At 35.7% G+C, this 14,208-nt stretch overlaps 1 protein-coding gene across 2 annotated transcripts in view; it reads right to left on the minus strand.

Annotated features, from left to right (window-relative positions):
* Nucleotides 1-3,443: 3,443 nt before the first annotated feature.
* MAPKAPK5 (MAPK activated protein kinase 5) overlaps nucleotides 3,444-14,208 on the minus strand; it is an 18,410-nt gene continuing 7,645 nt past the window's right edge. For both annotated transcript variants that reach the window (XM_072415856.1, XM_072415857.1), the window contains exons 6-12: nucleotides 12,353-12,433; nucleotides 10,481-10,668; nucleotides 9,698-9,818; nucleotides 8,178-8,308; nucleotides 7,640-7,755; nucleotides 6,594-6,698; nucleotides 3,444-4,353 (exon numbers count right to left, since the gene is read on the minus strand). In XM_072415856.1, coding sequence (XP_072271957.1) covers nucleotides 4,256-4,353; nucleotides 6,594-6,698; nucleotides 7,640-7,755; nucleotides 8,178-8,308; nucleotides 9,698-9,818; nucleotides 10,481-10,668; nucleotides 12,353-12,433 — 840 coding nt within the window. In that variant the 3' untranslated portion in view covers nucleotides 3,444-4,255. The remainder of the gene's footprint in view (nucleotides 4,354-6,593; nucleotides 6,699-7,639; nucleotides 7,756-8,177; nucleotides 8,309-9,697; nucleotides 9,819-10,480; nucleotides 10,669-12,352; nucleotides 12,434-14,208) is intronic.

Raw genomic sequence — 14,208 nt, forward strand, 5'->3', positions numbered from 1 at the left:
CCACATCAGTGCCAGTTTTAAAGTAATAGAATACAGTCTGAGTTGAACACAGGACATAGTGAATGCATAGGGCAACAGTATTTATGAACCTAAATGAAGAATAACAGCAGATCACAGAGCTTGTTTGAGTTCTTCTTTGAGAACAGACTCCAGTAAACTAAATCTTTAAACATTATGTTTGAGGGAGACTTAAAAAGTTCTTTGGTTGCAGATCTGTTAAAGATATGTATACACAAGTATTTTTTCATTCCTAGCAAATAATAAATGTTGACTCACTCACTAAAATAAATTAGTAAGTGTACGAAAACACTGCTGCAGGTGAAGTTTAGAAATCACTCTGCGCCCACATAAAATGACATACATAAAATTAATTATTTCAGGGGGTAAAAATGTTTACACATGTTCCATTTTATATTTTATAAAATGAATATAATTGTTATAATAATTCAGACCTGTCCTATTAGCATAATCAAGTGACCTTTCATAATAGGACCATGCAATGTAAAGACTTAACATCCACTAAGACCAAACAAGAACATCATACACAAGTGTCAACTTCACAAACGACCTCAGGACAAAACCAACATATCCCTAATTTAACTTTCTGCGATTTAAATAATCTAACTCTGTACCAAGTATTATGCCAGCTGTAAAGACAGGAGAAATGGCTGCTGGTCTTCATAATGAACAGCATCACAACATCACAAAGGGTGCTGGAGAAGCCACATAACTTCAGAGATTTCTTTTAGAAGGCCTGATCTCTGCAAGCAATGTAAGATTCAGTATATCCATTGAAAAATAATTTGTCAGTGTAAGGGGCTCCATATTTACATGTTGTGAACATATTAAAAATAATTTGTGGGGATGGCACCAGCTATTTCCTTTTCTATCCAGCATGTTGTCACTGTGTATAGGTCACGTTTATTCTTTTGTCACCGTAGAACTTTCCCAGACAGGATTTAAAGTTTGAGATTCTCCAAAAAATGTCTCAGTCTCCAACTAGCCTTGCTTTACCAAAACTAAAAAAAACACACATCACATTTTTACTAAAAGTATGTGAAACTCTCCACCAATTATATTTGGAGCTAAAAAAATATGCACTTATAAAAATGGATTATTTTTGTTCCCACAAAATCCAATTGTTTCTATGCTGCTCTGTAGTTTTTATATTGTTTTATTAAAAAGAAAGAAACATAAAACTATTTCCCTAATCTATTAGGAGGCCTTGGGAAATGATGCTGTGCACAATATAGGTAGGGTTTCTTTTACAAGGACTTGCATGGTTAAGTAAATATATTTAAATACTGGTATTTAGTCTGCCAAGGGAACAGACTTTTATAAAGTTCATCAAATATTTACTGCAAGAAACAAACTGTTAGAAATAAATACAAAAATATGGCTTAGATTAGCAAGGCAGCCACATACATGGCTGGCCAGCTACTGCTGGACAACATCTCTCATGAACCTTGACGCTTGAAAGCAAGCAGATATAATTTATATACCCCAGACTTTCCCCCTAAACACTCATGATAACTTAAGGAACTTTCTAGCTCAAACAAAATTAAGCCAACCTGAATTTTATTTTCCATAGTATCTCTATTGTGAGCACTATTCCACTTTATATTTAAGTGATACACACACACACACACACACACACACACACACACACACGTTTTACATTCTCTGATATGAATGGAGAAAGAATGACACTAAGGTAGAGAAAACACAAATAAGATTATATCCCAGATATAAGTCTGAATAGTAATGCATATTTGTGATAAGTGGCTATTAGTTCTTTACATTAACTGCTTGCAGGATTATTTGCCATAGATGTCTTTTTACTACAAACAATAACCAGTGTTTACCGTTTGCTCATGCACAGACTCATATGAAGTGTGCCATCAACACTACACTTTGTGAAATCACAATATGAAACGTGTATCTATTATTAGAACAGATACATCAGTACCAAATGTTCCTCATAATCATTAGAGATTACAGATGTCAGTGCTTCAAACTTACAGAATTTCCTGAAGTTCCAGGAATGAAATATCAAACAGCCTTCAGTCAACATGGGAAAAAAGTAATCCTTTCACAGTTAAAACAGCTCAAGACATTTCTGCTCCTTGGTTTAGTTCTACTTTAAGCAAGTGTGGGACTATAAAATGGATTTCCCCTTGCATGGTCCCCTGTTCGTTTATGCCATGTGCACATATGGCATTGTAGATATGACTTAGGACAAGGTAACTTTATTTTCCTCTATAATAAACAAGTCTGTACTGTACAAAACATGCCTGCAACTACAAGCTTTTTTTTGGATGTTATAACATCCAGGCTGTTGGGTTCATTCTATGATTTAATTATACAGTGAGTAACTCACCTTAATGTTAGGTGTTGGTATGGATCACTAACTTGATAAATGGAAAGGCAGCATAGTGACCATGACAGCCAGAAAACTAGCAACTTCAAATATAGCAATTGATTATAGTATATTTCAGTTCTAATGGGTTTACATACTCATTCAAAAGTGATATGACCTTTAACCAATCACACATTACTGAAGAATATTCAGCTTAAACTGAAATATGATTGGCTGCTATAGGTTTCTAAAGCTTGTAGCATTACTAAATAAAACAGTAGTGTAAACCTTTATGCTGCAAGAGATACTTTTAGGCCATGTTGTTCTCCCAGGGCCACAATGAATTGGTATATTGGGAGAAAATTCACAGATACAGATTATAGCAATGATGAACTGCAAAAACCTTGCAAACTCTGGAAACAAAGCCATTGCTGTTCATGTTTCTAACATTCTAATGAATGCATACCTTATAGTAAAAAAAAAATGTCCAACTATGAACTATCAAATACTGGTACAGCCACACTGCTAGAAACTGCAGTTACATTGGAAGATGATGAAATGTATGTCTATTAAACTTCAGCTGTTTAACGCTGATCATGAAGAGATGCGGCTCATACTACTTTGAATATTAAACTGCTCATGGACAGTGCCTTTGATATGGAAGAATAAAAAAACTACATTGGAAAGGTATTACTTAATTTTTTTTACATGCAACAACCAAAGTTTTAAATCAACACAATAAAATAAAGCATTGTAAACTTAAAAGCAATTACAGATGATGAACTGTACAGAGGGGAGTTGCACATTTACACAGATGTACATTCAGCTGAACTCTCTGCTTTGAAAGAGCTTGAAAGCTGGAGCTGGGAAGATCACTTTTGGGAGAGTAAGCCAAGCCAACATTTGTACGTCACTGCTATTACTGAAACGTACATTGTTACTAGAGAACCCCAGAATTGGCACTTTAGTCTGCAGTTCACCACTGCGTGTTTAGGCACACTAAACATATGCATATTTCATATTAAAGGAAAGTGTTAAAATAGAAAACTAGATTATCTAAAAGATATTCTATTACAGCTTCTATTAAAGCTGAGAACTGTGCAGTAAAAAGGAGAAAAACATGCAAACCACAAACTACAAAAAAAAACCAAAAAAAAAAAAAAACAGAAATGCAACACCATATCTTATCAGAATTAGACAAGAGCACCACCTGGTGGCAACATTGCCCACAGCAATGAAATGCTTTGTTCCAGGGTAGTTAAAGATATGAACATTCTGTAAATTAGGATGAAAGGCTACATAAGATTTCCAGAACATGAATACAAATTGAAAGTCTTATACCTTTCTGAAATATACTGGCACGTATACTGAGCAGCTGGTGAACAATTCAAAGGCATGTGCTCTATCCAATTATTCCTGAGGATACTGCCAGCCATTGTAACTATGTCAGTTACATTCAACATACAGCAATTTTCAAGTATGTTCACATGTTGACTGTCATTCGAGACTGAACTATATTGCTCAGAATGTGTTAGTCTGACAGTTTAGGAATCGAGCAGCTTGTATACATAGCAGCCTACCAACTATCTAGGGGCGAAAACGGAGAGGGCTCATACCTTTGCAGAGTACTACAAGTTCATGATCAGCTGTGTATTCCCTGCTAGGCTTGTACCTATTAACAGTACAGTAGTGTGAAAAAATATTGAAACCAGTTTAAATTTTCTAAATAAATTACAGTACCAATGATCTTTTTTTCTTTTAAACCTCTATCTACATTATACTGTATGTTCAAGCTGTGTGGAAATTCAGTGATATAATTTACATAAAACTATTTTACAGTTATTTTAAGACAAGTATTTTTCTATAAAATAAAATACAAAAAAAAAAACACTTCAGCTATTGAGAATCCTCTTGAGAGTTTGTTTGTTCTTCAATAACCTGCTTTACAATTTCAGCAAGTTTTAGACGATCGACTTTGTCTGTAAATCCTTGCCCTGGAAAAAAAAACAAACCAAAACATGGGTTACTACATGGTGAAGTCATATGTGCACATTTATTTCTCCTTTAAAGGGGGTTTAATCTCGATTACCTACAAATAATACATTTTCAATTGCCTGCTTTCCACTGGACTTCAGTGTTTCCCCAAACATACATCTATACAGATAACAATAATCTGCCTGCGGTTACAAAACATTTCCCACAAGGGACTGATGTTAGGCTGACGAGGAAAGGATTGGTGCACCTTTGTTCTCCTCTAGGTTTGATATGAGCTTTACCCAGATAAAGACTATAAGAAAATATTTTTATGCCAAATGTAGGTAGTGACAATCTAAATGTGGTTTTGTCACTAAATACATATGTACACGCCAGGCTGGAATTGAAAATCCAAATTTTAGCTGGCTGAAGTCTCTACATCCTCAAAAATTAATTTGCTTTTACAATTACAACTGAGCTTAAGTCAGAGCTTTTTACAATGGTTGGCAATCTTCCTTGCAGTTTAGGCTTTCAATCCTATAATGGAAACTACGTCCACATTGTGTGGGTTTTGGAAAAGTCTTTGGCTTTCTCCCACAACCAAAACATTCTGCTAGGTAATTTGTTTTATCTTTCCCAAGTTTCCCATGTTATGTTTGCATGAGTGTAGAAGGGCTTTCAATTGTGAGCTCTTTGGAGGGAAAAACTAGTTTGAATTGTTCTTTGTATTACTTATGATTAATAACTAGTATTTATGTAGCGCCGACATATTACGCAGCGCTTTACAAAGTCCATAGTCTTGTGTCACTGGGTGTCCCTCAAAGGAGCTCACAATAGAATGTCCCTAGCATAGTCATGTCTTTAATACATCTTAAGGTCAATTTGGGGAGAAGCCAATTAACCTAACAGCATTTTTTGGAATGTGGGAGGAAAAAAACCCAAAGTGCCTAGAGGAAACCTACACAACATGCAAACTTCATGCAGATAGTGCCCTGGCCGAGAATTAAACCTGGGACCTAGCGCTGCAAAGGTCAGAGTGCTAACCAGAGTCACTGAGACACAGTGCTGTAAAATATTTGGGCATTATTTAAACAATGGAGAGGAAAACCATCCTTGATTTCTGATACTCGCCCACAACGTCTAATATAAATGTGCCACAATTTTACGTTTTTCCAGTAGGTGGTGTTGCAAGTCTAAGAGGAAGGGAAACTTCTGTGAAATAAACATGTAGAACACAAAATATCAGAATTTATTTGTAAAACCTCATAAATCTGTTTAAATAATTTAGAAGTCTTGAGAACACTATTGCAATCTGCACAAGCAAACAGGGAAAATAATTGTAGAAGTAATATTGTGCTTGAAGCAATCAGATAATGGTTTCTGCTAAATGTACTGCAGTCTCGATAAACTGAAAAGAAACAATATCCTTGTATCAATATTCCTTGTTAAAAAAATAAGGCAAAAACAAACGAACAAGAATGCTAATCACAAAATAATATAGTCAACAAAAGAGCACTGGGAACGGCCATGACTGGAGGTGTACACGTACTGGGCATTACACTGGTGTTTACAGGTACTAGATAATTATCCAACTCATCAGACATGTCAAAGCTGTGCCATTGGCCATTAAGTCTTTATTGGCGTAATAATACTCATTATTAACACATAGGTGATCACGGAAAAATGTGCTTTTTGAATGCATTTTTTACTTCACATTGTTAAGGCTTAAATTAGGTCTTAGAGACAGGAATATTCTATAGTAGCAACAGCAAGCTTGTTGGTTAAGCTTGATTTATCAATATCACTGTTCTGCAGGGATGTACAGCAGCATACTTTGTAATTGTTAAGTTTTCAGGAAAGGGTGCTGCCAGCAGCAACCTATTTCCAGTAAGAAAATTAAAAAAAGGATTACAAGATCTACCTATTATGGATGACTAGGTCATCTATACGGCAGAGAAATTATATGGTTGCATTTATGTTCTTTTATTACACACCAGGAAAGGAAAAACCTTACTACCGACTACTTCATGTGTGAGATTTTTAGAAAAAAGGCATTGCGCTTTTTTAGAACACTTCTCACAAATATGGGGGCACCCAGGTGCAAGGTGATTAAATGCTGAGCCTTGTAGTACAAGTAAGCACTTGTGTTTGTCTTCCTTGTGAAGCCTTCATAGAACATAGGCCTAGGAAGTACATGTGACTTAGAAACCTTCAATGCCTCATTAAATTTACTTTACTAAAAATTTGGTTGACAGATTACCATTCCAGCTAAAACTTTGCAGTGTGTCTCTTAGTAATTTACAGTCTCTGTTGTATTCCCAGGCTTCATGTACAACTTCATTTAATTTTTCATCTTCATTTTCGCCTGTAAAAAGAAGAGTTGAATGTCTCTGATAACATTTGTTAAGCAATTTTTGTGTTTTTTTCTGCAGGGCATACATGGGGGACTTTTTTTTTTTTTACATAATGTTTATATTGGTCCACTTTAAAATAAACATACATTAAAATAATAGGGATTGTCTGAAGTGATCTTATCACTACAAGAAAAAAAAATTAAATAATTGGCAAAATGTAAAAGAAGAATTTTCTGATGGGCACTGACTACAATTATGAATGTTGCTGCAATCTTGCAGTACTGGGTGCGTTTCATAGTATGCCCTTTGTTGAGTGCTGTGGTCCTTCAAGCCAGCCGGTATATTACTATGTTCTCTGAACTTTATATTACATTAAAATAGGAAATTAAACTAGTTCACTTTATCCTTTGATACCCCACATTGAACTGGGATTGAGCTTTACCAATAGATAAACTAAGCTGGAACATCTGATACAATTACAAAAAGTTATCAGTAAAACACAACCAAACATTTTTGATTTTAGCATACCTACTATAAATTATTCGATATTTAGGTATGCCTGGTAAATAACTTGCCAAACTGGCAGTCATCAATATTAAAGTTGACAATAAGTGAACATGTAAAAAACATGGGTTATCACCGTTCCATCGCTGGTTGCTGCCATCTCCTTTGTTTTCTTCCTCCTCCTTTTCATCTTCGGCCATCTTATTAGGCTGTACTGGGGCAATGTAACTACCAGGAGTTCATTCATTCTCCGAATGCAGAGGGGAAGCAAGAAATGCCAGATTTCCTGGCAACCAAAGCTGATGCTGTGTATGTGCAGCTCACCTTTATTCAAAAAACCCAGGGTGATCAAGCAGGTAAGACACATTATTGCAAAAGGGACATCACCTGTTCATTTCAGCAATAATGACCTGCATGAGTATGTACTCTTCAAAAATGGAAGTTTTACCTTCTTGCGGCAGGATACACTGTGCAATCACATCCCGGAGTTTTTCCAGAGCAATGTTGGAATCTTCACTTCCATTCTCTGCATCTTGGATATAAACATTTTCCTTAGGTTTTGTTCTGTAATAAAAAAAAATTAAACTCTTACTAGAGAGCAATTCCTTAAAAAATTCACAACTAATGAAAAAACTTCCACAAAAATACAGATGGTTGAATCAATATGTGAAAGATATGTCATCACCTCTTATTGTTTTTTTTTTGGATTATTTATTTCAGTACATGCACATCATAAACTCTTAGGTATACAAATACAGCACTACTTTCATTATCCAACTCAGAGGGTGAACAAACTATTCAAAACCAATTGGCCACACAAGGATGTGGTGGCAGTACACTAGGGTCAGTACTACATCTGTTCGTTGTATGTCTAATCATTTTTCTTTAGCTTTACATCCTAAATATGACAGGAAAAAAAAATAATTACTGAGACACTAATATATTTATAGGGATGAATAGCTAGGTTATTTTATAACAACATTTACCCCAACAGCTTTCTCTTCCGCAGGATGGGATTATTGACAACGTTTAATGGTTTCAAGTTGACTTTGAGGTCTTGTATTCTCATGTTGGCAAGCTGCTCTGCATGGGCCTGCTGTATGCCAGCAACCATTGCCTGTAATGGAAAATGGCACACCATTTAATTAGTTCCTGTGCAACTTTCCCAAGTAAGAGCATCTACTGAAGTTAACACAACAGATGATTCCCTATGCTGACAGAGATATTACAGTGCAATGCCCTAATGTAAACATCACACTCTTGAATATGCATTTCTACTGTCTACACCTACAATATATACAGGAGACATGTTTTCTCTATAAGAGCAGTAGCTGCTTTATCTGAAGTGTAATCTGAATAATATGACTGAACAGATTATAAAACAGTTTTACTGCCGTGTTATACCAATCATATATCAGAAAATTTCTGTTTTGTTTAAATTTTAGGTTTCTACAAAATGGCTTTACTTACACAACATCAGTACCTTCAGTTACAAATATCTCCTATGTTCAGTAAAATAAAAATCTCCTAACCCTTAAAGCCCAATTCAATTTTCAGTTCCAAATGCATTTCATGTGCATTAAAAATTATGTTCCATAACCTACTGTTTGTTTTCTTTCTAAAGAAAACTAAAGCCTGAGCAGATAAATTGTGGGACCTTTACTCTCTGGGCCCAGTTTAATAAAGCTCTCCAAGGCTGGAAAAATACACTTTCATCAGTGAAGATGGGTGATCCAGCACATCGGGAATGGATCTGGTCCAGGATTCAAAACATTTGCTAGCAAATGACTTTGAAGAAATCCATTCCAGGCTTGCTAGATCACCCAGCTTAACTGATGAAAGTGTATCCTCTACCAGCCTTGGAGCGCTTTAATAAATCAGGACCTCTGTGTGAAAGCATTGGTGTCATTGGAGAGGCCTCACATGCAACTTACTGTATTAGGCCTATGAACTCTGCAATCAGCAAAATTTAAGCTCACATTTGATTGAAGAGCTCTGACTCTTAGGCTATGTACACACGCTCAATTATTGTAATTGGAAACAATCTTTTACAATCACGATCTGCCACAAATGACTGAAAGATGAATGAACAAGCGCTGTACATACATAGATACAGAGCCCTTCTGTTCTGTGGAGAGGGGAAGGGGGAAGGAACAAGCTCTGCCAAGATCCATGAACGACATCCTGCGACCTCTGTAGATATGTCACATTATCGTCCGAGAAGAACCTGACAGCTTGTACTGGCCGAGAATCATCTGACGTGTATGTATGCTTACATAGCAGGGGGAATTAAACCACAATGAGATTACTGCTTACTGTATAAAGAGCAAGTGTACCACTCTCTAGAAAGCTGGCAGGAAGTTTTTGTTACTCTGAACTTTTAAATACAAACTGCAAGACAATTTTTACCTTGTGTTTTCATGCACCTCAATTGCATTTAGTTAATTTAACGTAAAAGTTTAGTTGGTCTTTACAACTAATACAGTGTACAGAATCAAACTCAAACCTTATCCATCATCATCTGTGCAGATGGTAAAATATTATCCAGTGCTTCTGTAGAATTCAGCCAAGGGTGGTCCAGAACACCTTCAATGGTGAGTCTCTCCTCAGGCTTAACCTTCAGCAGCCTGGAGACAACATAAGATATTTAAATAAAGTGCAGGTTTGCTTTAAAATGCATTATATACACACGTTTTTTTTTCTTTAAAACAAGTAATAAGTAATTCTGTTCCCCCTTGAAGTTTTTTTCAACCAGGTGGTAAAAATGTGGCAAAACAACATGTAACAAATGTATTACCACCAGCAATTTGTGCATAGGTATTATTTTCATGCTTGTCTCAAAATTGTAAACAAAAGGAGTATACGACCACAGTGTTATTTATGTATGCAGTTTTTTTTTTTTTTTTTTTTTTTTTTAATATAATTAGTTGATTACTGCTAACCTAACCATTCTCACTGATATACAAGTGGTGTCACATCATAAATAAAGACCTGATCAATCAAAGCACTGTAATCTGAAAAGCCCCAGCATCCCTTTATGAGTGAGGATCCTAAAAAGAAACTTGCCTCTAAAAGAAGACAGATTTTGTGCACCATGCTCAGACTCTCTAGTTGACATACTATATAAGAACCCCTCAGATAATAACATCCAAACAGAAAAAATATTTTGTTTTATCTTTTTTCTAGTGTGTTTAGAGAGGTCCAACACCAGTTTAACTTTGGGGTATTTGCTAAAAGTAATCAGTTGAACGCACAAAATTAACTTTTTTTAAAAACAGAAACAACTCACTTCCGAACAATGTCTTTTGCCATTTCTGAGATCTGGCTCCATTCTTCTTCTGGGAACTCAAAGCTTCCTGTCATAATCTTCTTCCTCATATCCTTAGGGATTGTCCGACTATGGTGCTTGGAGTAAAAGGGAGGGTAGCCGCACAGCATGACATAAATAATCACACCTAAGGACCATAAGTCACAGCTCTAGGAGAGATGGGGACAATGATGTAATAAATAACAGATTCACAACTATGTAAAAATATAAACGCATAATAATGTCTGGTGTCTGCAAGCATGGAGTGCATACATGTATTGGAATTTTGATAAAATGTTTTTTTCCCCACAATACCACAAGAAGGGGAAACATTTAACACTTTCTTTGTATTTTAGTATTGTGACAACTGAATAAAAAAAAAACACAATCTATATTCTTGATAAATTTTGCATGATTTTGCTCCCTATATTATGAGTAGATATAAATCGTCCGTAAACAACTGCACAATGCCTGACAAACCATGCTTCCATTTACATATCTATTAATTTACAGTCACATAGTTACAGTCTCATGTAAATATTATAGACTGTATTCAGTCTAAGAAATATTTAAAATGAAAGCTTTGGGTGTGACACTGCTTTGAACAGAATGGCCAATGTACAGCCTCGTCTACAAGCTGGGTTATTTAGAGATTTTTACAGCTGTAATTAGGCAAGAATGCAATTTGCATTGCAATATTAAGGGTTACTGAGTATACTCTTATTGCTGTAAATCTGTATAAATTAAATCATATTGTGCAAAACTATGATACACTCGTTTATAAAGATAGTGTTTCTGAACTATTTAACCACCTGGGCGTTTCACTGATGTCTGGATTTCTGTACCAAAAGCGGTACACTGTTTTTCATGAAATTTTTTTTTTAAATTGTAGACCTGTAACTTACAGAAATATGTCGGAACAAGCGTCTAGTAGATATCCTGAATATAATAAAGTTTGAAACACACAATCATGTAAAAAAAAATTAACTTTAATAATAAAAATTAAATAAAAAACACAAAAATCAGCTTAAACAAGAATGCATAAATAAATAAAAAATACTGAAAATAATTCGGTATACTGTATAGCAATATATTTTTCTAAAACACCTCCCTAGTGTGGTAAATTTTAAAACAGAGTCCAACGTCACATACCTATAGACAAAACCACATAAATATATTTTGTAATATTTTGTATTGGATCGGATACAGGACTTTGTATTCAATCCAATACAAAATATTTGAATTTCCCGCTACAACCCTCGTCGATGGACTCATGCACTGACATCATCAGCAATCGCTGAGGGACGCGTACACGAACGCCGGCTGTTCTAATTCTTTCCATACTTCCATGTAAAAAGGAAAAAAAAGGCTATAATTCTTAGGCATAACTAACTGAAATATGTCCAAAATTTAATAAATTTAATAATACACTATAATATATATATATATATATATTATATATAAAGATTACTTTGTATTGGACTCAATACAGCTTTTTTGTATTGAGTTCAATACAAATGTATTTGAATTTCCCGCCCGGCTTCCCATCTGCACCGACGCTTGCAGCAACATCACCGGGAAACCCCGGAGATCGTCACTGGACACGCCGGATGAAGACAGAAGAGGACAGACGTCTCCAGAGGAGCTGCGGGGACAAGGTAAGTATTTTTTTTCAGTTGCAATCTGATTGTCATACAATGTTTATTAACGCGTGTTTATATTTTTAGCTACCCCGCGTCTGGTTCAGGGTAACCGATAGTAGCAAGTTTTCTTACCCCGAACCAGGCGCGGGCTAACCGCCCAGGTGGTTAATGCTTGCTATTGTGACAAAAACAAACAGACAAAAACATTTACCTTGTTATATGTGTAAGGTGTTGGTGAGGTAGGAATAATCCCCGACTTTTCTTTCTGGTGTCTTCTTTGAGCCTCTAAAACCTGGCAGTTATGATAAAAATCAATATAAAAGCTGCATGAAAAACAATAGTGGGTTGTGTAAAGACAACAAAAATACCCAAAGTCTTTGTAAAAAGTATTTTACATTAAAAACAAAAACAGGACTCTTTAGCTCAGGTCAACTGAGGTTTAGCAGAAGAGATCGGTAAAGACAACAGAGCCTAATCCTCTGCTTTTATCTCGTCTTACTTTTATTATACTTTTACAGACCTTTAAACATTCTGTGATACCTGTGTGTGTCAATACTGCTTGGATCAGAGAAGAAGTAGGGCTGACCCAAAAATTCTTTTCCTAAAAATGGAGCAGTATTTGCAGATACTAAAAAGGGTCAATGACTGTACTTGATTTTGTTGTTGTTGCAAATGTACCAATACAAATACAGCTACAATGGAGATGCTAGTCGCGGAGGATGATGATAGATTGGAACAATTTAGAATTACCTGGTCCACTTGGGACTGGTTTAAAGACTCTCCCCGATTCCATACAAATTTAATTTAGCTTCCAGACTTTTAGGCTGGAACACAACCCCGGCATGGAGGGTTAATATATATTTCTTTTATTTTGTATCAATCGGCATTCCCCTCCATCCCCCCATCCCCCCTTTCTCCCCTGGGCTGATTTGTTATCTGTGTCTGTCTCTGTTTTTATTTTCTCTGTTGTTTAAGAATATTGGTTTCCATGCTGTGCCATATGCTTCCACTAGCGGATATGTAGCTGTTTTTGTACAGGTTTAATGCGTGCTATATCATCCCTTTAGGATTGTTATGCCAAAATTTTTTTCGGGTATATGCAGCTTTCTGGTACTATATGTCTGTTCATAACAAGCCTACACTGTTAGGTTTGATATGATGTATGCGTTGTATATCTGATTCCTTTTGTATGTTTATCTGTTATTTTTTTTATCTGAAAACTCAATAAAACTGATTGAAACTAATACAGCTACAGTCACCATATACATGACTTTCTAATTTTTAACTATTAAAACCCTATACTGTCTAAAAATCTGTTTCTTGAGCAGTGGTGGACATAATCAACAGTGGGCTTCTTTGCAGAGCAGACCTGGGGCCCCCCTGCAGCACTAATTTAGGGCCCCTATGGGAGAACCATAATGTTGAGGACAGTATGGGATCTTTGTGCTGCTATGCACCTATGTCGGCCCCTGTTCTTGTGCAATAGATGGTAAGCAGTTTTAATTAGCAGAATTCGGGTCAAACAATCTATCATGAAGTATGTGTAATCAGATTTGACCTACAAGGCTTATAACACCAGCCTATGGAAAGCTGCAAACTAGCTGGCTGCTAGCAATCTAATGTAATGTTTCTAACTAATAAAATATGAAACGCTACTATAATATTGAATAATTACCTGACTAGAAAATATGATTTTTTTTTTTGTATTCCTGGCTTCTGGCAGAGTGTTACTACCCCTAGCCGCAGATTTCAGCATACATTCCAAGACAGCAGAAATACAAAACAGAATATGTAACAAAATGCAGCAACCAATCGGTTACCAGTCATTACTACATGTTAAAATATGCTGATTGCAATATTTTGTTTTTAAATTAGTTCGAGCTGAGATCCCAGGATCTGCTATTGAATCTACAATCCTACATCATAACCGCTATGATTTTGGGAGTTCCATAAAATGGTGTAAGGCAGGGGTCAGCAACCTTTACTATCAAAAGAGCCATTTAGCCTCCTCTTCCACTAAAGAAAAATAGTCTGGAGCCGCAAAACATAACACAGTTTATAAACTTT

This window comes from Pyxicephalus adspersus, chromosome 6 (genome assembly GCF_032062135.1).
Source record: "Pyxicephalus adspersus chromosome 6, UCB_Pads_2.0, whole genome shotgun sequence".
NCBI classification, from domain to species: domain Eukaryota; kingdom Metazoa; phylum Chordata; class Amphibia; order Anura; family Pyxicephalidae; genus Pyxicephalus; species Pyxicephalus adspersus.